At 38.6% G+C, this 24,613-nt stretch overlaps 1 protein-coding gene across 1 annotated transcript in view; it reads right to left on the reverse strand.

Annotated features, from left to right (window-relative positions):
- The window catches only part of MAN1A1 (mannosidase alpha class 1A member 1), a 141,473-nt gene that overhangs the window by 11,882 nt on the left and 104,978 nt on the right, over positions 1–24,613 (reverse strand). Inside the window, exons 6-8 of the mRNA XM_064413031.1 lie at positions 18,446–18,569; positions 16,102–16,195; positions 10,086–10,201 (exon numbers count right to left, since the gene is read on the reverse strand). Of these exons, the coding sequence (XP_064269101.1) occupies positions 10,086–10,201; positions 16,102–16,195; positions 18,446–18,569 (334 nt within the window). The remainder of the gene's footprint in view (positions 1–10,085; positions 10,202–16,101; positions 16,196–18,445; positions 18,570–24,613) is intronic.

A 24,613-nucleotide genomic window follows, 5' to 3' on the forward strand; every position in this document is an offset into this window, starting at 1 on the left:
ATTTTAATTCTGACTTAAAGGAGGTGGTTATTGATACAATTTCATGTAAATTATATGCAGTCATAACTCATATTCAAAACACATGACTCAGTGTGCAGTGAATGATGTTAGGCCTCTGAGTCTAGATGGCATTTCCAAAGTCCAGTGGGTTTCCCCTCCCAAGTTGAAATCCTCAACTTATCTATCAAGAGCAGGGTCTCACTGACATCTCTGGAAAAAAAAAAAACAAAACCAAAAACAAAACCTAAGCAGAATATAAATACACAAATCTAGAGGGAACTGGAAGTTGATGATGTTAGCAATGTATGGTCACTAATTACAAAATCCAGGAAGGCAACTTGCCATCGTGGGAGGAACAGAATTAAAACAACAGAGGAGATGCAGAAGAGCACATAATTAGAAGCCCACAAAGAAACTAAGGTATTACTCTTTAAAAAAGTACTGGAGAAGAGATAACTCTGTCATACAACCAGAGCTATCCATTAGTACTTGGTTGCTCTGTTGAAATCATAAGATCCAGAAACAGTACTCAACATGCATTATACAAGAGAAAAAACATTTAAAAATATCACTACAGACAACTATTAACAAAAAAGCCAGGATTTAAAAAAAAGTTTTCTAAACAGAAAGTAGTGATTGTAGTTACTTCTCCCCATTTAAGCATTTGTAAAGGTTGTTCCTATAAGCATGAAAAATCCTCTCTAAATTAGAAGCATCAGCAGAAAAACTCCGTTTTTATGTAGGTTTTTTTTTTTCTGCCAAGAACGTCACATTGAAAACTACACCTTATTTTCCAGTAATATGATTGCAAAGCACTTAGTAAGGATGTTTTCTGCCCAGATCCAGAGCCACTATTAGCTCAGAAAACTACTCCACCCCTTGTTTCCACCTTGATTGTATGCTTTTACTACTAGGTACTTACTGGAAAACATACCTAAATTTTAAAGCAGAAGTAAATAATGAAAATTCCTGTGCTTTAAACAAATCCTGCAAAATTTAACCTATAAGAAGAGGAATTAGATGTGAAAGGGGAAGGTGAGTAAACATACAATAATTTTGTAGGAAATAGCTTTCAGACCTATTTGGGCATTCTAACAACATGCTACCCAAAATCAAGTTGAGGAAGGAAAAACTTTAATGATATTTCATTTAACCTTTCAGCATGGTATCTCCTATCTCACCAAAACAACAGTCTAAAAATAGGCAATAACTCTACTGGTCACTTAGCTGTTGGATCAGAATTTATTTAAAAAGTAAGTAACTATAAAAATAGATTCATAAGTAAATTTACCTATGTTGCATTTATTTTGAAGCAATGACTGAAAACCAGAATGAAGTATTACTGTATTTGTCTGACATAACAACAATGATGCACTTTTGAACTATATTAACTAGACCAGAGTTGATTCTGGTCATATAAAAATGGATTTTGTGATACTAATTAGTGTTGGTAAGTTTTTTTTCCTCTCTTTTGGCTCATGATTAAAGTTCAGGCTCAAAAAGGATGACTGCTAAGAGTTTTAAAATTATTCTAACAAACTGGTGTTAAGAAACTAACAAATTGATGTTGATTGATACCAAGAATGTCATGAAATAAAAATATATTTCCAATTTAAGTATTCATGTTTAGTAAAGCAAATCATCTCTGTGTTATAAATGGTGCCTATTAACTAGTACATATGTCTATTAAAAGTTATTTTATTCTGTAACCACCTTATTTAAAGCTATTTTTATGAGGTAGTTATTAGATATATTACAGACTCTCCGATTGCCTTATCATGCTTTGTACAATCCTGGGTCCCTGAGTGCCAGATAATACCTATGCCAGTGTGTATGTCTTTATTCACAGCATGCTAGGTCACTGTGCATTCTTACCTAGATATGAAATCTGTAGTTTAAGAGCAGGATAGGAAGGAAGGGTTATGTTCCTCTAGTGGAATGCTATTTGCTGTGCTTTGGGTGCAGTTCTGGCAGGGAAATCAAGTGAGTAAAACAAGTTTTCATAAAAGGAGAATATATGTAGTGTGGTGACAAAGACCCACCCAAGTGAAAAGATCTGTCTAGTACAATTGATTCTGAATTTCATACTTAAAATAAACTTATTTTTATTTTGATATAATTATGTACTCACTTCAAGAGACACATTTATTTGAATTGCAGGTCTATTTCAACTTGCTCCCCAACTACAAATAATTCCTTCCTGCACTGTTTTCAGATCAGGTGGAGGGATGTAGCACCTCTCCTGTGAGGAAAGGCTGACAGAATTGGGATTCAGCCTGGAGAAGAGGCAGCTTTGAGATGACCTAACTGCAGCCTTCCAGTACCCAAAGACAGCCTACAGGAAAGATGGAGAGGGACTTTTTACAAGGGCATGTAGTGACAAGATAAGGGGGAATGGCTTCAAACTGAATGAGTGTAGGTTTAGATGAGATATCAGAAAAAAGTTCTTTCCTGTGAGGGTGGTGAGGCACTGGAACTTGTAGCCCAGAGAAGTTGTGGATGCCCCACCCCTGGAAGCTTTCAAGCTCTGAACAAGTGAAAGGTAGCTACAAATATATGTTACCAAAGGGAGCAATAGCAGATGCTACCTGGGAGTGGGAAAAAAAAAATTGAAACAAAAAAATTGAGACAACCTGATTTGAGGCTGTAGTGAACAAAAAAGGAGGGGGAAACTAAAGGTAAATAAACATTTTACGGACATTTAGAGAAATACATTTACTACATGTAAAGCTGGTATGGTATACAATATGTCATGTACCCATAAGCTCTTAGAGCCAGAGTAACTTTTTACAGCTAATACAGTTCCTGGCAATTTTTCTTTTTAAGCTTTTACCTAAGGCTTTGCTTACAGACCTCACTGCAATAAAGCCTTCAGCCAAATTACCTTTTTCTCCATCTTGTGGGAAATGATTCCTTCGATGCAACAACTGTATAAATGCTTGTGCACTCAATTAGAAACACCAACAGTGCTTTTTACAGTGTGAATTGTGACTCAAGTGCTCCTTGCATTACTACTGGCATCTTTCTCATGAGTTTGCATGTTAAAATATGCCCTTGCCTATCTGTCACAGTGAATGAGACATTAGGAATGGTTTCAACTACAGGACTGCAAATTGCATGTTTGTGTAATCTCTGTTATTGACAGCCTAAAGGAGAAACTCTTCAGTTTTTCCCAACTTGATTTCCTCCCCCTGCTGCCCTCATTGTTAAGGCAATATATTTTGCGTTCTCTGTTTATCAGTCTGTTCCTTAACCTATACATTATACTGCCAGTTCTTATCCTTGCAAAGTTAAGCAGAATTGGACCCTCCTAATAAATAACCTATTTGAATAATTCTTCTTCATTCAGTTCTTCACGTCTTTAAGGTTTTCACACGTCTTAAATTACGTCTTCACCATCCCCTTCAGTCCATCCCTGACTTGACTTTGTGGTTGCAAAGTCCTTCATTTACCCTTTGAGTTGTTTAGAATATATGGTTTATAGGGAAACGCAGAAGACCCAGAACTGAATCATCTCTCTGTTTAAATGAGTTGAAAACTAATCAATAAGCTTATTTTTACAGGTGTTCTCTTGGTGGATTACACTGACAGGTAACAAAAACACTAACTGAGATGCCTGCAGAGCACAGGTGGAGGCTTAGGAAAAACGATCTGCTGCTCAAGGCTGCTCAAATTCTAAACAGACATATGCCACAGAAGTGTTAACTCTGCTGGAGGAGCTGAGATAACAAATTACAAACCTCAAATGGCAGTGCGACCCCACAGTTATTCTAGCTCTTAGGCATTTTACCTCTTCCTTTACAGTATCTTCTTAATTATGATTAATGAGTTTCAATGATTACTGCTTTTAACAAAACCCAGGTGGTTTCATTTCTTGCCTCAAGATGTCACTGTAGCTGGAGATAAAACTGCTCAGCAATACAGTTCCATATTTCCACACCTTAATAAATTTAAAACTTCAGAAATATGATTCTAAGTTTCAAGGGTTTATAATGTCTGTTTTGGGGGATAATTACAACTCTGCAGGCGTCTTCATAACAAAGAACCATAAATTATCTCTGTTCAAACTTTTAATATATTTTTCTTCCCCTAGGAATTTTCATAAACAGTATTTTGATCATTTGAAGCAACTGTGAGGATGAAAGAGAATTCTATCATTATTATTTCCAATAATTCAAAGATGTATGATGTCAATTGCTTACTTATTTATTTTAATATTTACAGCTCGCACCAGTACATTTTATTGCTTTGAAACAGCCCAGAGCAGCACATCAGGATTACTGCGGGTTTACATTTTGTGAGTTTCTAAGTAAATTGTCTGCTTTCTTGTTACTTTTTTATTTCCCTTACATTTTCTTTCTTTAATTGATCTAATGCAATAGATACTTTTCTTTCTCAACCATTTCAATTAATCAAATTTATCCTTTATTGCAAATTCTAGTGATTGCATTACAAAAAGTTTATTGATGGAATAGGAAGTTCAAGCCCTTGTTACAAATTATTTAGATACATTTGCCAAAGAAAAATAGTGTCTTATGCTGAGGTCCTCACTGCTTACTAAATGAGCTTTAAAAATCAGAACTGAAATCTGAACACAGAAAAACTTTCATTTGGTTAAACACAAAATATAAGAAACATTTTAAAAGCACCAAAGCACTTCTTTTGGACTTTAGACATGTTATGTAGACATGTGCAATGAAATACATGTGCAATGTGCAATGAAATATGAGTGCTTATAATAGAGTGACCTATATTTTTAAAGGGGAATCATTGGCAAACATTTAACTACTGTGATACCTATTCATTTGATCACTAAAAAGATGATTAAGTTCTAGGGGAAAGCTGACTATTTACTTGTGTTTGAAAGTAATTATTTTTTTCCCTCTATAGATCTATTAGCATCTCTCAGAGCACCAATGTTCTAGCTCTAAATGTATTAAATGTTGTGTGTTACCAGAAGGATAAATTTATTAATATTTTAAAACAGTATTAATAGTCGGGCATGAATCAAATCAGGGCGCTCTCAAAATGTTGCATTGTGCATGTTCTGAACACTCTAGGATATCTGTTGATTTTGACAAGTTTGGGATTTTTTTGTTAGCAGAAAAGGGAAAATAGCATGACTAGTAAGGACATGGCTGCTCTGAAAAGAGCAAAGGCATGAGCAAAACCCATACAATTTCTCTTTAGACTTTTCTAGTTAAAATCCTCCTTAAAGACTTCTAACAACATTAAAGCTTGCTGCTTCTCCTGACAGTCCACAAACAAGCAAAAATTTGAATAAACACTTTATCTGGTCCAAAACTTAAGACATTATGCGGTTATCAGTAAATCACTAACAATAAAAAAATCTGGAGAAGCCTTGATGCTTTCTATAAGCATTTGCAGAGAATGTCAAAACTCATGATGAGCGGGGAAATTCAGTGAAGAGAATAAGAAGGAGCAGTGAGTCCTCTGGACGTCCTGGTCTGCTCAGTGTAATGAATCTTGTGTTCTTACATAATGCAGCCATACTATCACTATGTGCAGAACACCAGTGCAGCTGGGTGATAAGTATTTTAAACATGACAGCTGACAAAACTGCCTGTTTATTGATTTTAGCACATTTAACTTACATCCAGTTAAGTTGCCTCCCACCTCCTACACCAAAAAGAAACCAACCCCAAAACAAAGTATGCAGTGGGAATGCTGGGTACCAACTGTTTCATTCTAAGATGGGCTGCTATAGCAGCATCCTGCCTGCCCTGTTAATGCATTTTCTTCAATGCCAAGAAGTGCTCAGTATTGAATACTCAAGACATTAATCACTTTTAGCTTTACCTAGTATGACAAACCATTATATTTGAGTTGTTGCAGTTCTCTCATTGTCCACATCAGTTATGCAGTTTTTAAGACCACTACGATCACAAAGCAAACCACTTCAAGCAGCTTAATGGAGACTGCAGTCAGGAGAAATCTGCCACCAGACTGTCACCTCAGTTAAACAGATCCTCATGAAACTCCAGAGATGAAAAAAGCTTGTCTGCCAATATCATGTTTTCAGTTTGCTAACGACACTTAATTTTCCCTCTCCTTTCAAGGAGAAAGAAGTCTCCATGGATGTTTTTTATTTATCTGAAAGGCTGAAATCAACAGCTCTGAAAAATATTCACTACTTAATGCTGACAGTTAATTATACCCAAAAATCTCTCAATCAAAATGCCCAATAAATACACGCAAAATTCCCCAATCACTACCTTTGTCAGGGTGCAAATGGAGTATATATCAAAGCTAGTCTCCAAAGTTAGCAATGTGCCAAAAAAATTTAATCCCCCCCAAAAAAGTAATTCTATATATTTTCTGTCTGAATCCTGAGGCCAGAAATTACTTTTTCCTCTTTTGACCGAAGTTTACTGCATTGACAGCATTGCTTAATTGTGCAACCCAGCCTAGCAGCAATTTCTGAAATGGTGTTGAAATCTGGCAGAGTGGCCATGGCACTGCTTCAAACACATGTTCCTCTTTGGGCCACTTCCATTGTTTCCACTTCCATGTGCTATGTTCTGCAGAAATCACTTGTTTTCTTGTTAGGATCATCTGAGCAGTTGTTACCCATTAAGAAAAAATAAACAATCTTAATGTCTAAAAGGGAACTAGCTACCCTGAGTCAAGGTAAAACTGCAGAAAGCAGCTGCTTTACCTCACTGAAACCACAGGGCCACCAAGGGCTGCACTGAACTGAGCTGCTTGGGAAGTGCTGGTGAGGATTTTCCCTTTTCCTGTGAAGTTCTTCTGGGGTGAGTTACAATTCTCTTTACAGCCTCTGGATATGCCACTTCTCTAGAACTACACTGAGAAGGGGATGAAGGCAGAGTCAGAGAGAGAGAATAAATATATATGTAAGATGCAGAAAGATTGCAGAAATGGCCATAAATAAATGTAATGGGAAAACCAGGAAAAGATACCTGACCATCAGGCTTGAAGTGTGAGCAACCTATTTACAGGAATAGAAGGAAAATTGCCCTTCAGCTTAGGAAATGAGGCTGACACATTTAAGAGGGGAGGATTTGATGCAGTTGCTTGTGACACTGCTGTTGCTAGACTAGACATAAGTGAACCCACAAGGTCCATTTTTGCTCTAAATTATCATGTTCACTTATAAACCTACACAATTGTGTCTCAGAGATCAGCTTGTTAACTGAGAAGAGTGAGATGATTCCTGTCCTGGATACTTGCAAAGATTGATGGATTATTCTATTGGCAGTTATTTCTTCAAAATATAGCTAAAAGCTGAATACACATTTGTTCTGTAACTAAATGTCACATTGAAACCAGTTTAGAAAGATCTCTTATTTCACGTATTATGTGAAGCAGAACATTATTTGTATTACTTTTCAAAAGAGAAAAAATAACTTACATTAAAAAGACATTCACTTGTCTTTTTGTGTGAATTCTACAGTTTATGAATCCCTCTGATGGCCTTCTACATTCACACTATGCTCTGGTATTCAAAACAAGACTATCTTGGTCCCTTTTCCCATTAGAAATAAACTCCTTAAATGGCTTCAGCCATATATGCATTCTTTTGGCAAGCAGAAGCAGTTTTTAAATATAGCCTGACATCTTAGTTATTGCTTTTAACTTAAGTCATTATATAATCTATAGGTGATACAAAAATTCTAATGGAAAGCAGTCCTTTTTTTAATATGATTCACAGAACAATGTGAAAAATAACCCCTAAGCTCTATCTAAAGAGATTTCAGCTTTTCACAGTGAACTATATAACTCACCATATATTTTCATTTGTGGTTTCTGGATAGCAGAAGATATTGAATTAGGCATCAAGCCTTCACATCAGTCTTTCAGAATCTGGTGGGTATGTGCTGGACTGAATGGCCAGGAATAATCATGCTGTTCCCTTTGGCATAGTCTTAAAAAGATTCTGAGAGTGCTGGGGGAAATTCCTCTAAGAAAATACCAAGCAGCCTCAGAATGCCCAAACCCTGCAGCCTTTAGTTGTAAAGAAAGACTGCAGCTTGCACTGACACCTAAATCAGCTTTAATTTAGATAAGTAATGGTTCAATAGCAATGAAGTCAGTACCAGGATGGGTTTCAAATCAGGATAGCTATCCAGTGAGGAACCTGGAATCTCAGTGGGGCCCAATCATCCTGCAGCTTCTGTGAGGCTGAAGCTTTGCTGCTGCTTTCTGAACAAGCTACTTTACAACATCAAGCTGCATGTGCACTTCCAGCTCTGGTACAGATGTACCTCAGTACAGAAAACAGACAACAGGAATGCCATCAATCAGAAAATACTGGAAATAGCAACAGCCAGCAGCATAACGAAATCTGGTTTTAGTCAGATCCTCTCAAACACTAACATTCTGGTCAGATATGATGCTCAGACTGTTTCTGAGCTGGTACTACTAAAAATGTTAAGCAAATAGGTACTTTAAATACAGTCATATGCAACAGAGCTGAGACCCTGTCATTGATATTGTCACATTCAGTGATGCTGCTGAACAGGTGATTCTGCTCCTCCACCTGAAATCCAAGCAGGGAGAACTGGTCCTTTAATGTGGGGGCTGTCACCACTTCTGCTCCCTGCTGGGACCTCAATAAAAACCTGATGTTTTTAAACTAGCAGAAGGCTAGAAGCAGCTTTGAGGTGCTTCAAGATGTCTTCCACGGTAAGATGAATTGATAATTTCACACACTTTGTTCTCTCTGGCTGACAACCCAATGTCTGAGCTATTACAACAGCACTGTTCTTATGTTATAGCCTCAAATGCACTCAAACCTAATTTAAGATCCACCTTTTGCTCTGAAGTTGAAACCACGCTAGCAGCAAAGATGAGGCTGACTGCATCCAAATCTGCACTTACAAAATTAAAGGCAAGATTTCCTTAGCAGAGGACACTTGGTTGTTAAATTTACAACCACCAGAGATCACACCCTCCCTCAGATCTTCACACTGACTTCCCTCTCTAATGGAAAAAAAGATGGTTGCAATAAGCAACCATGGTTGTGTTTTTTTAATGCCACCACTTTTTGTGTATGGGAAGTAAGAGGAGACTTATGACGTCCCTAGGGACAGTGTGTTTCCAGATATATGAAAGAATAAGCAGATACTACTTAGCATCTCAAAGCCTTGTCTATAGAGGCACTGTAGATACACACAGTTAATAAGAGATAAAAGTCCTGGCCCTAGACAGCTTCCAGTCAAAACAGATGAAAGGATAGGGAAAAAAGAAGTAATATTATCCTCCTTTTTAATATATATCTATATATATGAAAGCAAGGGACTGATAAAATAGGTCATTTGCCCAGGATTGGAAGGAAAGCCTGTAAATATGCATTTAAACTGAATACTTCCCAAGTCTCAATCTGGTGTCACAAACCCATTATTTCTCCCCAAAACAGCATATTAAGGATATAACATAAATAACAAAGCAGATCCTGCAGACCAGCAGGATCATAAATACATATAGAAATGTAAGTATGAACAGTTCTGATTTTATAAAACTTTCTCTTGTGTCCAATTGGGCAGTTTTGCAGAAGCTGACAAGTATATGCTACTGTACCAAAAAGCTAGTGAAATGACACCCCCATTTCAATTTCTAATTTTCCACCATAACACATTGATCCATGTGTGGACCACAGTCAAAACACTTTTTATGGCTGAAACACGTGAGAGAATTGAACACAAGGGAGGAACTCCCTCCTGCATATAAAGGAAAAGGAGAAGACTAATATATATCTAGAGAAAACTCAGGAAAAACAGTTGAATGTCTGTCTGAGAGCTACTTGTAGATGTATTTTTTGTTGCTTATTTTATACTTCTCTCCTCCAGAGACAATTGACTATATTGCAGTAAAAGGAGAAAAATAGTTATGCTTCAAAAATTCTCCCCTTTCCCACAGTATCGGTATTCCTCTAGCACTTCTATTTGAAGAAGTCTTTTTTAGAACAGAAACTAATTCTTTGAAAAAATACCCTGTGGTAGCAAATACATAAATCTCTCATATTGTCCTCACAGCCTGTCTCTTTAGGATTATTATAGATTAGATTATTATGGAAAGGAAGATTTAAATGTCTTATTTACCTGAACAGCATCATAATACATTTTCTTGCCGTCTTCATCTGTCTTGTCTGACATCAGCCATGCCTTGAGCAGATATTCATAAAAGCTATCCCCAAGCCCTCCAATGGAGACATGATCTTAATAGGGAAGAAAGAGATTGAACACAATTTCATCTTCAGCCAGGACAATAAAATACAATTTCAGTTGAAAACAGTGTATTTAATGCTCTATTTCTACAACATCTCTAATAAACATAAGCCTGGAACCTCAGGAAAAACTTTACTGGTATATACAGAGAATTATTTCTTTTATTGCTATATTTTTAATCTAGCTAAAATGCCACAGTTGTTTAATATCCACAATGTGCCGCAGGAGGTTATGACAAAGAGAAAATAATTTATATGTGTCCATTCTAATTCATGTAGTCTATTCCATACAAGACCATGTCAAACTAAGTTTTTTCTTTTTTCATTCTAAAAAAGGTAAAGAAGTAGAATGTGTTCTCTGATTTGATAAAGGATTTCCCTTAATGTGCAGGCATTGCTCTTTTAGTCACTAACATCCCATATAAGTCACTTCATAAAAAAGGCTTTTAGCTCCTTACTGCAGAGTTGAATTTCAGGTTATTTAGTGGTATTTCAAAATGCTGAGCCAGATGTTTAAAAATAATACATTTTAAAACTTCTGACTGCTCTCAGAACTCAGCAGTGGTTTAGCAGGAAAAAAAAAGGACTTCACCTCATCTACAGAGGATTGTTGCTGTGACACTGCTTTATTCTGCCCTATGCTTACTATGTGAAGCAACCTGGTACTACAGCTGTGATTATTCAATTGCATCATTTAGTGACTCTGGAAACACTAGCATCACACAAGCCAGACATTCAACATCAGTTGCACCAGTGATGGGAAATTTAGTGATGTTGTCAGCAGCTTGTACAAGATTGCACTCCCTTGCTGTCCAGGAACCTAAAAGATGGGTTATCATGATTTCAGCATAGATTCCCTAAATACATCAAATACTACAACTATATATACATGTAAAGAGTTTTTCTAAGCTCCATTAAGTGAAGAAGAGTAACTAGAGGTTAGCTTTTGAAACTTGCTGCTGCCTGGCAAAATTAAGTGATTTGGCATTGAGTCTTCAGTGAAAAAGTTTGAAGTGCTTTACCAGGACTTCTCATCTATAACTGTCAATTTTACAGCAAAGGAGGGTTCTGCTAATTCCACTCAAGAAATCCAGGATGGAGATGTCATTACACAGATCACACAGCAACTTTCTGAGTCATACCACAAAATTCTGGCCATGAGAAAACAAAAAAAACCTGCATGGGATGATCCAGACTCATAAAGCGAGATGCAGAAGGGTTAGTGATCCTGAGCTCACACTTCCTGACACCTAACTCTGATCTTAGCTTCAAAGTTATGCCCATGTAGGTAGAATTCAAAGGAACACAGAGAATTTATTTTTATGCCCCTTTGTATCTTTTCTCCATGGAAAGCCTCCCTTCACCTTCCAGACAGTTTGCAAAGACATGCAAATCTTAGAAGATAGATATTTGTCTATTCCAACTACATCAACAGCATCCTTTTCCTCCACTAGCCTGTGACATGCAAAAAAAAAAAAATTTAGTGTTCTGAATGCATCCTGTCCCTTTGCCTACCAAGTATATTGTACCATGGAAGCTGGGTTTGAAAAGGCTTTTTTTTCCCTCTCCAACCTCTTTTGAATGAGATATATTGAAATTCTGGGAAGACTAGACCATTTTTAAAATTAAATGTTCATGATCCAAAAGGAGAAGAGATTTCTTAAAACAATGGGAACATTTCCTGTGATCAAAGGCTGATCTTTGAACAGCAGCATTTAAATGACCTTTACAGTTTCCTAAATAAATTACCATAGAAACCTCTGACATTTGCAAACTAAATAGCACAAGCAGAGTTTCATCAATAATAAGCCCTGTTATTATATACATTATTGCAGTAGACAAATCCAATTGACGCATGCTGCAGCAAATCACTGTCAGTTTACTGTCAAAATAACAAGGGCTAAATGAATTTACAGGAACAATAGCAGAGATCCATCAGTGGCCTTCACAGCTACAGCACTGCTGGAGAAGAAACATTCAGAAACCATTCCTCCCTCTCCACTTTAAGAGAAAATATTTCTGTCTTGTTCCAATTAAAGGTCTTGATTGTTTGGTTTTTCCCTTCTCTTGTAATCAGCTGAAAACAGCCTAGAAAAGCAATCACAAATAATATATTTTTCAAGTCTCACGTTCTGATCTTCTCAGTGGGCAAAAAATTATTTAATCAGTGTTCGTGAATGGAGGCGACTGATACGAAAGCGATGTAACAAGATGGAACTTGCCTCTGCTGCTTCAGCATGCCAGGGATAGACCTGCATCAACATCTGCATCCATCATTCACAGGCATGGGAAGCTATTTATTCATCAACACTGCATGCTATTGGAAAACAAAGCTCTTGCACACTATGAATTTTTCTGTGCACACCAACAAAAACTGGCATTTTGTGTGAATGAGGAGTGCTTAAGATGCAATTATATTAAAAATATGGAAATAACAAAGGCCATAAGGCAGAATAAGTGTTTTGACAGCTTTAAAATATGTAAGGCAGAGCTACTAATTGCCTCAGCCACTAGAAAGACCTGCTCTCATGAAGCATCAAAAAGCTGCTTCTGTGGCTAACAGAAGCCAAGAAAGGAGTTAACTGGATCTGTCTCATAGGCACTGAGGTTGTCTCTAATTAAATCCAGTACCTACTGCTGTAGGATTAACACTTCCAGGGGAGGTTTTTATGTCTTGCAAAGCTGTGGTGAACCGACACATGTTACAATTGCGCACACGTCTCAGATCTGTGAAGGGATGTCAGGGTTTATACCAACATGGAACCACAGTTGATGGTCATGCATGCTGAGCTGCCACAGGCCTTGTGGCACAGTGACCTGCAGGAAGCCTCACAGCATAGCAGACTGAGAAATGACAGGTGTACTTCTAATTCATAAAGGGAAATGGCATTTGCCTAGATGGGAAAATACAACTGAGCAGCACTACCTTTTTGAACACCATTTTAACTCAGAGTGACACAGAACTTCGAAAAATAGATTTTAATCAATAAAATCACAGAAATCACAGAATGGATCAGATTGGAAGTAACCACAATGGATCATCTGGTGGAACCTCCCTGCACCAGCAGGGTTATATCCTAGAGCACATGACACAGGACTGTGTCCAGACAGTTCTTGAATATCTCCAGTGAGGGACACTCCACAACCTCTCCCAGACAAAGGCAATTTGCTCCAGTGCTCTGTCACCTGCACAAAAAAGTTCTTCCTCATATTCAGGCAGAATTTTCTGTGCATCAGTTTCTTCCTGTTGCCTCTTGTCCTACTGCTTGGCAACCTGGAGAAGAGCCTGAAGGTCCTCTCACATCATCTCTTCAGATACTTAAGAGACATTGATAAAGTTCCCTCTCAGTTGTCTCTTCTCAATGCTGAACCAGCCCAGCTCTCAGCCTTTCCTCAAAGGAAGGATGCTCCAGTCCCCAGTCATGTTTGTCACCCTGTGATAAACCTGCTCCATCTGATAGACCTGTTTCTGGTCCTGAGGAGTCCAGAACCCCAGAACTGGATACACCACCTCAGTTGTGGCCTCAAAAGGACTTAGTAAAGAGGCAGGATCACCTCACTTGACCTGCTGGGAATGCTCTTCCTAACATAGCCCATGATGCCATTGGCCTTCTTGGCCAAAAGGGTGCTGCTGGTTCGTGGCTACCTTGTTGTCCACTAGGATCGCCAGGTCCTTCTCCTCAGAGCTGCTTTCAGCAGGCTGGCCTCCTGCATGTACAGATGCCTGAGGTTATTATTCTTCAGGTACAGGACCCTGCATTTATCTTTGTTGAGTTCCAGACAGTTTCTCTCTGCCCATCTCCTCAAACTGTTGAGGTCGGGCTGGAGGGCTGCCCTGCACCCTGGAATATTGGCCATTCCAGGTTTGTGTCTTCAGAGAACTTGCTGAGGAGGCATCTCCCCTTCATCCAAGCAATGGATGGATAAGTTAAGCAATACTAGGCCCAGTATTGACCCATGGGGGCACCACCACAGGCTTCCAACCAGACCCTGTGCCACTGATCACAACCCTCTGGGATCTGCTGTTCAGCCAGTTCTCAATCCACCTCACTGTCCACTCATCCAGGCCACACTTCCTGAGTTTGCCTAGGAGAATGTTGTGACAGTGTCAAAAGCCTTTCTAAACTCAAGGTACACAGTATCCACTGCTCTCCCCTCATCCATCCAGGCAGCTGCCACATCCCAGAAGGCAACTGGGCTGGTCAAGAGGATTTACCTTTAGTGAACCAATGCTGACTACTCTTGATCAACTTCTTGTTATCCATACGGATAGAGATGGCCTCTAATGAGGTTCTCCATCACCTTTCCAGGGTTTGAGGTGAGGCTGAGGGGTCAGTAGTTCCCTGGGCCATTCTCCTTGCCCTTTCTGAAGGCTGGAATTACATTTTCTTCCTTCCAGTCCTCAAGCATCTCTCCTGAACTCTCTGAGTCTTCAAAGATGATTGTGAATGGCCTGGCTATAGTCTGTCAGCTCTCTCAGCACTCATGGATGCATCCCATCAGGTCCCATGGACTTGTGGATATAAAGTTCGCCTAGATGTTCTCTAACTCAATCCTTTTTAACCAAGGAAAAGTCTTCCTTCCAACATTCCCCTACCCTGGGTGGTGCCTCCAACCAGATGGGCCTTTGTGCACATTCTCATTTCCCTGGTCCTCAGATTCCAGGGCCTCATAACTATTGTATGAGGACACCTGAGGTGTATTGGGTGGGAATTCTCCTGCCAGTCTGAGAAGAAACCTGTTTCTGCTCCTCTCTGTCTTTAAGGTCCCCTACTTCTGCCTGGTTGAGAGTGGGTAGGGGATCCATCGCTTCTCGTGATGTGGATGGTGGGTGCATTTGTTTGAGGCACAGTAGGGAACAAACACTTGTCTTTGCCTTTGTGAAAATTATCTATTCAGACTGGTCAGTCCCATAAGGAGTGCAGAACCTCATTTCTCCCTTAGCTACATCCTAAACAATATTAACAAACTTCTCCAGTCCTTTCGCTCTGTTCCATTGCCCTACCAGCTGACACTCTGATAATGTAGGAGCCCAGCTAATCTGCCTCTATCTTTTCAGACCATGACAGCATATCTTTTATTCAGCTTGTTTTTATTCAATAATGTAAGGAAGAAAAAAATAGAAAGACAGAATGTAAGGAAGAAAAAAATAGAAAGACTGAACCTAAGCAGGAAAAGTGGAAAAAGCAGTAAGTTCTCTAGCATCATGATCCTGCACACTGTGCAGACTTTCGACATGTTGTGGGGATCAGAGAAAGCTATGAACAACAAGAAAAGGCTCAGTCATCATGAAGGGGCTAAGAAATTCAAGTAATTCAAGTATTTTATCATCTTTTTCTTCTAATTTTGCTATCTTCAGTAATGGTTCCAAGGGGATTAATGCCATGACACATTTCTGTTTAGTTTGCTTCCTCAGTTGGTGGCATTAAGTTTCAACAGAAATCACAGCTGGGATTAACTGGAAAGACTTGTCTTATTACTTTTTCTTCCTTCACTGGAGCCACACAACTCTGAAAATGTGGAATTTGATTCAGACAAGCTGATAATGTTTCCTTATACAGCTACTTCAGAGAGCACTTTAGATTTTTGAATAAGAGACTTCTGTAGTCCACAAATTCCTTTCCAAAGTCATACATATTCATACATTTCCCTGCCTCCAAAAGTCACACTGAAAGCTCAGAAAAAGTATAGTGAAATGTAGCAAGTAAGATTATTATTTTTATATTTGTAGTATTTTTACGTTTCATAGAACCTCAGATATAAAGTGATTTTCTATACGTTATAAAAGTTCTTTTTACATAAAAACCACGTAACAGTGACTGAAAGAAGTTAACGACTGCAAAGAGAACAGTGATAGACAGGTCATAGTAGCAAAGACTTCAGCTACTTACGCTGGCCCCACTGGCCACTGCTGGGATTCAGGTAGTTGGGGTAAAGGCCCTCTGGTTTATCCAGGCGATTTAGAACTTTTCGGATATTCATTACCTAGTGGAAGGTACAAAACACTGAGCACTTATCTATTTCCCCCACAATATAAAGGAGTGTAAATATGCCTAAAAATAACTCCCCTGATATTATTCAACACATACCCCAAAACACCTCTGTGCAATCATATTACTATTGAAACATTGATATCATCATGCAAAGAAGTTCCTGAAAACCTCTGGAGTTTCTGTGTCAATTGTCAGCCTTGAAACAACACAATAGGAGCAAGCTCCAAAGTTCAGGACTTGCCATGCAGAGTATCCCCCTTCTCCACAGGACACTGAAATCCACTGAGGCTATTTGCCTTAAATAAGCTCAGCTACATCAGCATTTATATTCCTCGTATACCTAAATGAGAAATGCTATTAAATATTAAGCTTATCACCTAGTTCAGATGTGGAAGTGCACTGTAAAGGAGTTTTGCCTGGAAAGGAGAGCACGGCTGGAACTGACTGAGCTTTACACAACCAGCTTGCCCAGCAGCAGGGACCCAGGCAGCCCTGAGTGCTCCGCCGGCACTGCTAAGGAGCTCACTACAAATGAGATGCCCGGGGAAACAATTACAGTCCAGATGTTCAGCAGCTGGAGCCATCCAGCAGCACAATCCACTGCAGAGCGTATGAAATGAGTTATACTGCATTTTAGGATTCACAGAAAAACAAATGTAGCAGCTTGGAAGAACGTGGACCCTGAGCACTGCAGGCCAGAAATTGTAACAAAAAGGTACTGACAGCTTCATTATAAACCCCTGAGTGCCTGGAGACCCAGTGAAGTAGCTACTGAAAAAGAAGATAAATTAACTTATACCAAGCTGCAGAAGGATTTCTGTTGTGGTACACAAACTGCCTCCTGCATCTCAACTCTACTCACTGCCCAAATGCAGGCTGCAATGAGTCCAAGACCTCAATTAATGAGTTTGTCTATGAATACATCCATGCAAAGCTTATTCTACTGTTTCTTCTTCTTTATCAAATGTACCAGCCCTGGAATGGTTTGTCTCTGAGGGCTTTGGAATTGCAATCTCTAAAGGGTTTTAAAAATAGCTTACATAAACAGATTTCCAGCGTCTTGCAGCTAGAGCATGATGCCATTGTGTGGAAGAACCATGAGCTAGGATTTTTAAGATACACATTTTCATTGTCTCTTAGTAGAACAGATGCTATGCATTAAATTATCATAACTGTCACAAGATAATTAACTTATGTTGTCAACTTGTTTCTGGCTATTCCTCAGTGCTGCCATCCCCTACCCATCCACTCCTCCTCCCCAGTTCAAATTTAAGAGAAACTGTCCTTAAACTTAGCCCTAAATACATGAAAATTGCTAGGAGTTCGCTTCACAAAATTTATTCCAATGCTGACAATGGTCCTGCAGCAAAGACACTCAGTCCTTACCCAATAACAATTTTACATTTGACTATTGCTTTTAGACCTACTGCTAAACATTTGGAGTCTCATCAATAATTAGATTATTAAGTTGATAATACCAGCTTTAGATAACATGGAGCAGTTGTAGGAAGAATACAAAATCAAACAAGTGTATGTTTTCATTAGGAAATAAAAGATAAATGATAAAGTGTATTATAAAGAACAGGACTTGCTGGCTATTAGTATATCAAAAAGCAAAGCAAAATTGTTCAGGTGGGAGTTGAGGGGAGAAGGAGTTATTTCCATGGCTCATATATATAAAATAAAGTATCCAGAAGACAATGTTATCAAATTTTGGAAGAATTATATGCAAAACAACTGTTTAGTCTAAGGATGCGATTTCTTTTTTCCTTCCCCAAAGAGAGTTCAAAGTATATTTCTTATAGGTCAGTGCAATGAAAGGGTTTTCTGACTTTGCTGACAGCAGTCATATTATACAGCATTTTGAAGAGCAAACTTGTTGAATCACCATGGTGCTTTGCTTTCTCTAGGCATCAGTTATTATCCTGAATATAATGTCAGGTTTTGTTTACACCCCATTAAGTAAAGAACTGAAGAAAGCTGTGCAGTCTGATTGCTTAATGTGATACTAATGTAAAAGATAAACAGAAATTAAATGTTTTATGGGGCTATATACAAGAATATACATCAGAATAATTTTGGAAGAGACTTTTGACTTTTTAATATAAAAACATGCCAAGGTAATTAGGGAAAATATGACAAATGCTTACAACTGAGGAAAATCCAAATCTCTCCCCATTGATATTAGTCACTGAATACATGCTTTATCTTTTACAACATGATTTTGATGGAGCAGTCTAACCTTTTCAGCAAAGACAGGGTTTCCAGACAGGTGGCTCAAATGTACGAACTCCAGGTGCAAAGTCCCAAATTCTGCCAAAATGCTGCTTCCACCAGAGGCCCATGGCCAATTTCGTCCGATTCCACTAAGATGGGGGGAAGAGAAAGACAGAAAATAATCATGAGCAACTATAATGCAATGCTAATAAAACATATAGGCAGTAGCTATACTGTTATCATGAGAAGATAATTAATCTAAATGTACTTAATATGTATGTAAGGAGCCATGCTTCAGGAGCCTTCCATGACTCCCCCACAGAACCTTGAATTACTTTGGTCCAGCTCTGCTTAGGCTGTACAGTTGCTTCTTGCAACAACCCAATCTTTTAGCTCACAAATGGCTCCATCACCCTTATCACTGTAACAGTGTTTCATTGCAGGATATCATGCTTAAAGACAGGACAAAAACTCACTGACTATAAAAAAGCATTCTCATACTTCACCTGCTCTCCTCTGTACTTAAGACAACACTCTTCAATTCTAACTCTAATGCAATTGTTTATTAACTTAAATTAATGCATATATACAGAATAGGCTTCAAGTTAGAAGTATTGGATGCAGCATATACTCGCATGAGACTTTGATAAGGTAGGATAAGTATGTATTTTCTGTCTGGACACTTGTACCAGGATGAGTAACTTCAGTTTTAATTATGACCTAAAGATACTTCACAGCAAAATTAATCTGAGGATTTGTATTGAGAATTTGTATTGAGAGAAAAGCACATTTATTGCTAAATCCCCACTAGAAACTAATGCTGCTTGAGACTCAGGATGGCAAGTCTACTAAAGTTTCATTACAAAAAAGTGGGTTTTTCCCCCCCTTGAAATTTCCAGCAGCAATATTCAGAAGAAAACCCCCTGAAATTAGATAAAAGCTAGACAATGTTCCAGAGCACCTAGGTGAATAATGAAATATTCAATTGGCTTATTATTAGGATGAATGTTACATGTAAATACACTTATTAGGTACTAGAATGTCTTCCACATTTCCAAGTTATGAAGAGCATTAAACACAAACACATTTGTATATAAATAAAATTTAAATTTTACTTTTACACATAAGCAGCCACTACAGTCATCAACACAAGCAGTTGCACAACCATGAAAATATGGTATTCTTCCTGAGTTAAAATATAACGCAAAAAACCCCAAACCAGCAAAACCCCCAATAAATCAGGATGGAAGTTCTCAGATACATTAAAATCTCTTCTTCAAAAGATCATCTATAACTGAAGTTTAACCAGTGCATGGAAATTAAGACTCCATTAGGTCAATCTCCCTGCTAGCTATATTAAATGGTATTTTGAGACTTCTGCCACACACACAAAATAAAACCAAGTCATTAAACTTCAAAAGCAGAGAAAAGGCAGAGAGAGCACAAAGGAAAGCGTTCTGATGAGGCTCCCCTGGTTGACCATAAAGGTGCAAGAGGCAGGGACACATGTAAGTCCTCTGATGTAAATAATTGCCCAAAAAGTGTTTCTAATCTTCATAGCTGCAGACCAAAATCAATGACACAATGAAATCAGGGTACTGCAAAGATGCACGCAATCCCAATTTGGTAAGGTATTTGAGTGACTGAAACAGAACACAAGTTTTATGGTATCTTAATATCTCATTTTAAGATCTCTCTTACAATGATTAGAGTACTTTTTACAGAGTGAAAAGAAATCCACGCCTGGTTTACAAGCTGCCTGCACTTCAATCTACTGTGGCTTAGAATTTTTTTGGATGGTAATGTAAAAGCATCAGATATTACAGAAAATAGGATCAAGGTGAGTACAAGCAGACAACATGTCTGGAAACCTCCTCTCTACAGTCTGAAGAACTTACAGATTGATTATTCACCCAAGAGCAGACCCCGCCTCTGGTACAAGCTATCTCAAGTTCTAACTGCTGACTTCTAGATTAAGATATTTTATCCTGTTTCCAAATCACCCAGATGAAAAGAGCTGACATAAAGTTCACAGGAAGAAAAAAAATGAAAAGACCCCTCAGAAATTCAAAAAGCTACCATGTTGTGGTAGAAATGGAAAAAGCACATGTGCTTTTTTCTATGAAGTTTCTCAATCAATCTCAAAGTGAAAACATGGAGCTGTTCCTGCAGCAAGGCATCAACCAAAATTGACAGAAAACGTAATAGAGTTCCCACTTGCACTCTACCCCAGTGTCTGCTGATACCAATACAACCTGCCAGAACACTTTGATGTAGTGTGTTTTGTTAACAAGGAAAATTTCCAAACACAGCTGTCAAAAGGTTTTCTGCATGCAGCAATGTGTTTTGCCATGAGTGGAAGATTCTTCTTGTTTAAGATGGTTTGAAAATTACGAACTTGCATTCTTTGATCTTAATGCAAAAAATAAGTAGAAATAAACATAAATGATACATCTTATGTCCTACTAAATGGAGCTTTCATTTTTTTCATTTGGGTCAGGTGGTCAGGAAAAAAAGGCATCAACTTATTTCTGGTGAATCTGCAAAATAACAAGGCTTTGTGTTGGTTTAGCCTCAGATGCAAGCTCTGTCACTGAAAAGCTCATGTCAATAAGTGGTAGAACCCAAGATTTGCACTTCAGTCCCTCCAATATTTTTCATGCAACCTTCAGCTATGGATGTCTGGTATTTTCTCATACCATAGAATGGCCTGGGTTGAAAGGGACAGTAAAAATCATCTGGTTCCAACCCCTCTGCCATGGGCAGGGGCACCTTTCACAGGATGCTCAAAGCCCTGTCCCACCCGGCCTTGAACACTTCATGCCACAGCTTCACTGGGCAGCTGATTCCAGCATCTCCCCACCCTCACGTAAAAAAATTTCTTCCTGGTATCGAATCTAAACCTGATCTCTTTTAGTTTAAAGCCCCTTGTCCTATCACTACCTGCCCTTGTCAAAAGTCCCTCAGCTCTCTTGCAGACCCCTTTAGGTACTGAAAGGCTGCTGTGAGGTCTCTCCAAACACTTCTGCAGGTTGAACAGCTCAATTCTCTCAGCATGTCTTCATAGGAGGGGTGCTCCAGTCAACTGATCATCTTCACAGAATATATTTCATCTTTGGGAGCAATGGAACAGGTAAGTTTTCTATATTCCCTCACACTAACTGGAACAGCCACAGTACTGCTTCTGATTCCATTTAACTCCATCCTTATTTTAAGAAGACACTCCAGTGTGCATTATGCAGACAGTCAGCTCCTGAAGAGAGAGACCAGGAGATACTCAACAAAGCTTTCAGCATGCAGAATGCCAGAGATTTCACACTAATAATTTCTGATTGGGAAAGTAGACTTTGACTTTTGTTTAACAATATTTAGGCTTATTTAAAAAAAAAGGAAATGAAGAAGGTGCTCCTTTTTCAGCCCTGCCCTCCTCACCCTCCAAGTCATAAATATTGTATACTTTTAAACAAAACACAGAACTTTAAAAAAGAGAGAAACTAAACAGAACAAAATAAATGGAAAAAGACATCTGTGTCAGGGATTATAAACAATGAGTACATTTATAAATTACTTGAGGTGACCTAGAAAATAACATGCAATAAATAAATCTAACAGCTCAGTAAATCTTAATAACTAGGCATAGTAAAATACTGATTTCTGCCCATGCATGAGATAACATAACCAGTGCTCCCAACTCAGACATTTTTCAAGCTCTTCACCATTACCATTATCAGGGTGAACAAAAACTCCTGCAAAGTTAAAAAAAAAAGCAATGCTAAGTACCTATTTACCCTTCAGCCATAAAGTCAGTGCTGGGTATCTCATTACTCTTCAGTTATGAAGTTATGCACTGGCTTCCTGAAGTCTTGAGTTGCAAACCTGAGTCTCTGGTGAAAGTTTTTTATTTCTACTCCCAAGTTTTAGCAAACCTACATAATGTTGCAAGTTCCTACAGGTTTTTTGTTTTTTTTTTTTTTTGTCTGGGAATGCCCATTACTTAAGCCAAGAAACAACAGCAGCAATCTGAACCCAAAGAATGATCAAGGGCATTTGGGAGATTCGCAAAAAGTGGTTTATGACTGTGCCAATCTTATTTGCTGATCACTCTTCCCAATCAAAGCAAAACCTGTAAAGCACTGAAAACTTTTTGCATCTTATTTTCACTCAGTTTAATAGTTTAATGTCACAAATGCCTTGTAAGCTGACAAATGCAGTTTTCAGAAAGAGATGGAGGACAGCAAAGGGGGCTAGGTATGATACTTTTTATATTAGTTGCATTCCTCTGTCTTGCTTTATTTTTGTTATTTACCTTGCCACTGAGTTTTTCAATTTTTCTTATGTTGATACACACTACAAACTGCACTGTCAGTCATGTACTCACATCAGAGTTAGAAACAAAACTCCTACTATACACTTCAGGGAGGAAAGAGGGAAGGAGACACACCACTCAAACTACTTTGAAGATCCAGATGAGTACCAAAATAACTTCAGTTTATAGGATACTATTTTAACCTATCTGAAATCACCATTTCTAAACCAGTATATTTTACACTGCATAAAACACACAAAAAATTTCTGTAACATATTCAGAGAACTTCAGGACTTATTATAACTTTTATTATGTAAGTAAGACAAATTTGAAGTGGGATTCTGGATCAGAGATGCATAATATTTTGGTTTATAATATTTCTCACTGATTTAATAAATTTTGTTTCTGAACACTGAGTGCCACAGAATCAAAAAACCAGTGTTTGTAATTCTGCTGTCATTCATTCTTGGGAAACATAAGCCTGATTGACCTGGGCTGCTGGTAACTCAATTTAGTATTTTTCCAGCAGACCATTGTTGGTTCATCTGTACATAAGAACAGAAAGTATGAGATCACTAAGTCTTCAAAAATGTACAGAGTATACCAAGAGAGGGAACCACAGAGGAAATATAAATATTCAAAGGTTGCTTTTTAAAAAATCACTGAAATTCAGAAGCACAACCATATTTAAAAGAATTCTAAAAAATTATACTACATCCCCAATATATATAAAGCAGCAGCTAATTTTCAACTGAAAGGAAAAGCAAATCCTCAGGGAAACTGCACAAATACTTCAAAGGGTCAAAACACTTATCAAAATTCTTGTCATCAGCGAGCAGAACTGTTTGTCTCTGCAGACAACTTGTTTATTATACCCCAACCTTTCCTGGAGGATGGCAGGACAACTCTGCAAGCTGGAGGCAGAGCAAGAAGTCAGAATTTCAATATTTAATGCAAAGTGCACCAGCACAACAGGACAGTCAGTATCCTCCTGCAGCTCTAGCCAGCAAAAAGGTGAAAGGCCAGAATAAAAGAGACACAGCAGCAAAAATGTGATGTGTCCAAGTACCGAGAAAGGTTTCAGAATTAAATATGAAAATAAGTCCCAACAGCCCCTTTGAACTTTACTAAAGCTGATTTTTTTTTCTGTAAGAAACTACCCTGTGATTGTGGGTAAAAATGCAAAAGGCTGTGACAGAGAAATCACTGAGAGGGGTCCACTGACATTCACCAGAGCATGCAGGTTGTGCCTGGTACTTCCAACAGTGCTGAGGGGCCAAGGAGGATCTGCCTGGAAAATACAGATTGTGACTGGAACTGCTTAGGCTTAATCCTGTTTTAAGAGGATTTCTGCAGGAGCAGAGTGCTGCCCAGCCCAGTCCTCAGAACCTGGCTTATGTCCCTCCACACCACCAGCTGTCACTCAGATGCCCAGGAGACAGAGGGACCTTTCCAAATGGAGGTCGAGACAGAGGCAGAGGGTGTTGCAATGGACACACAAACTTTCCTGCAGCTTTCCCCTCCCAGCACCCCAGCATGCACTTCATGTTTGTCCTTGAGTCTTAACCCCCAGGCAAACATGCCTTGAAACCAGAAGTAATGTAGAATTATCAGGGTTTTTTTTTTCAAAGAAAACCACAAATAATCCCCCACTTTTTTCCCCAAAGGAAGCCTGTGGTCCCCAGACAATTTTGAAAGCATAATATGATTGCTTTTCCATGTTTTAGTCTTTAAATGATGACCACATGCCATTTGGCTGCACGGCTGAAACCCCAGACTGCAATCCAGCAGCCACGCTGTGTGCCAGCTACGGGTCTGACCACGAGAGAAGGCGGGGAAATGCGAGAGCTCTGCAACTCCAGCAAGGCCACGCCTAGAAATTCATCT

The sequence above is a fragment of the Passer domesticus genome, chromosome 3 (assembly GCF_036417665.1).
Source record: "Passer domesticus isolate bPasDom1 chromosome 3, bPasDom1.hap1, whole genome shotgun sequence".
In the NCBI taxonomy this organism is placed as follows: Eukaryota; Metazoa; Chordata; class Aves; order Passeriformes; family Passeridae; genus Passer; species Passer domesticus.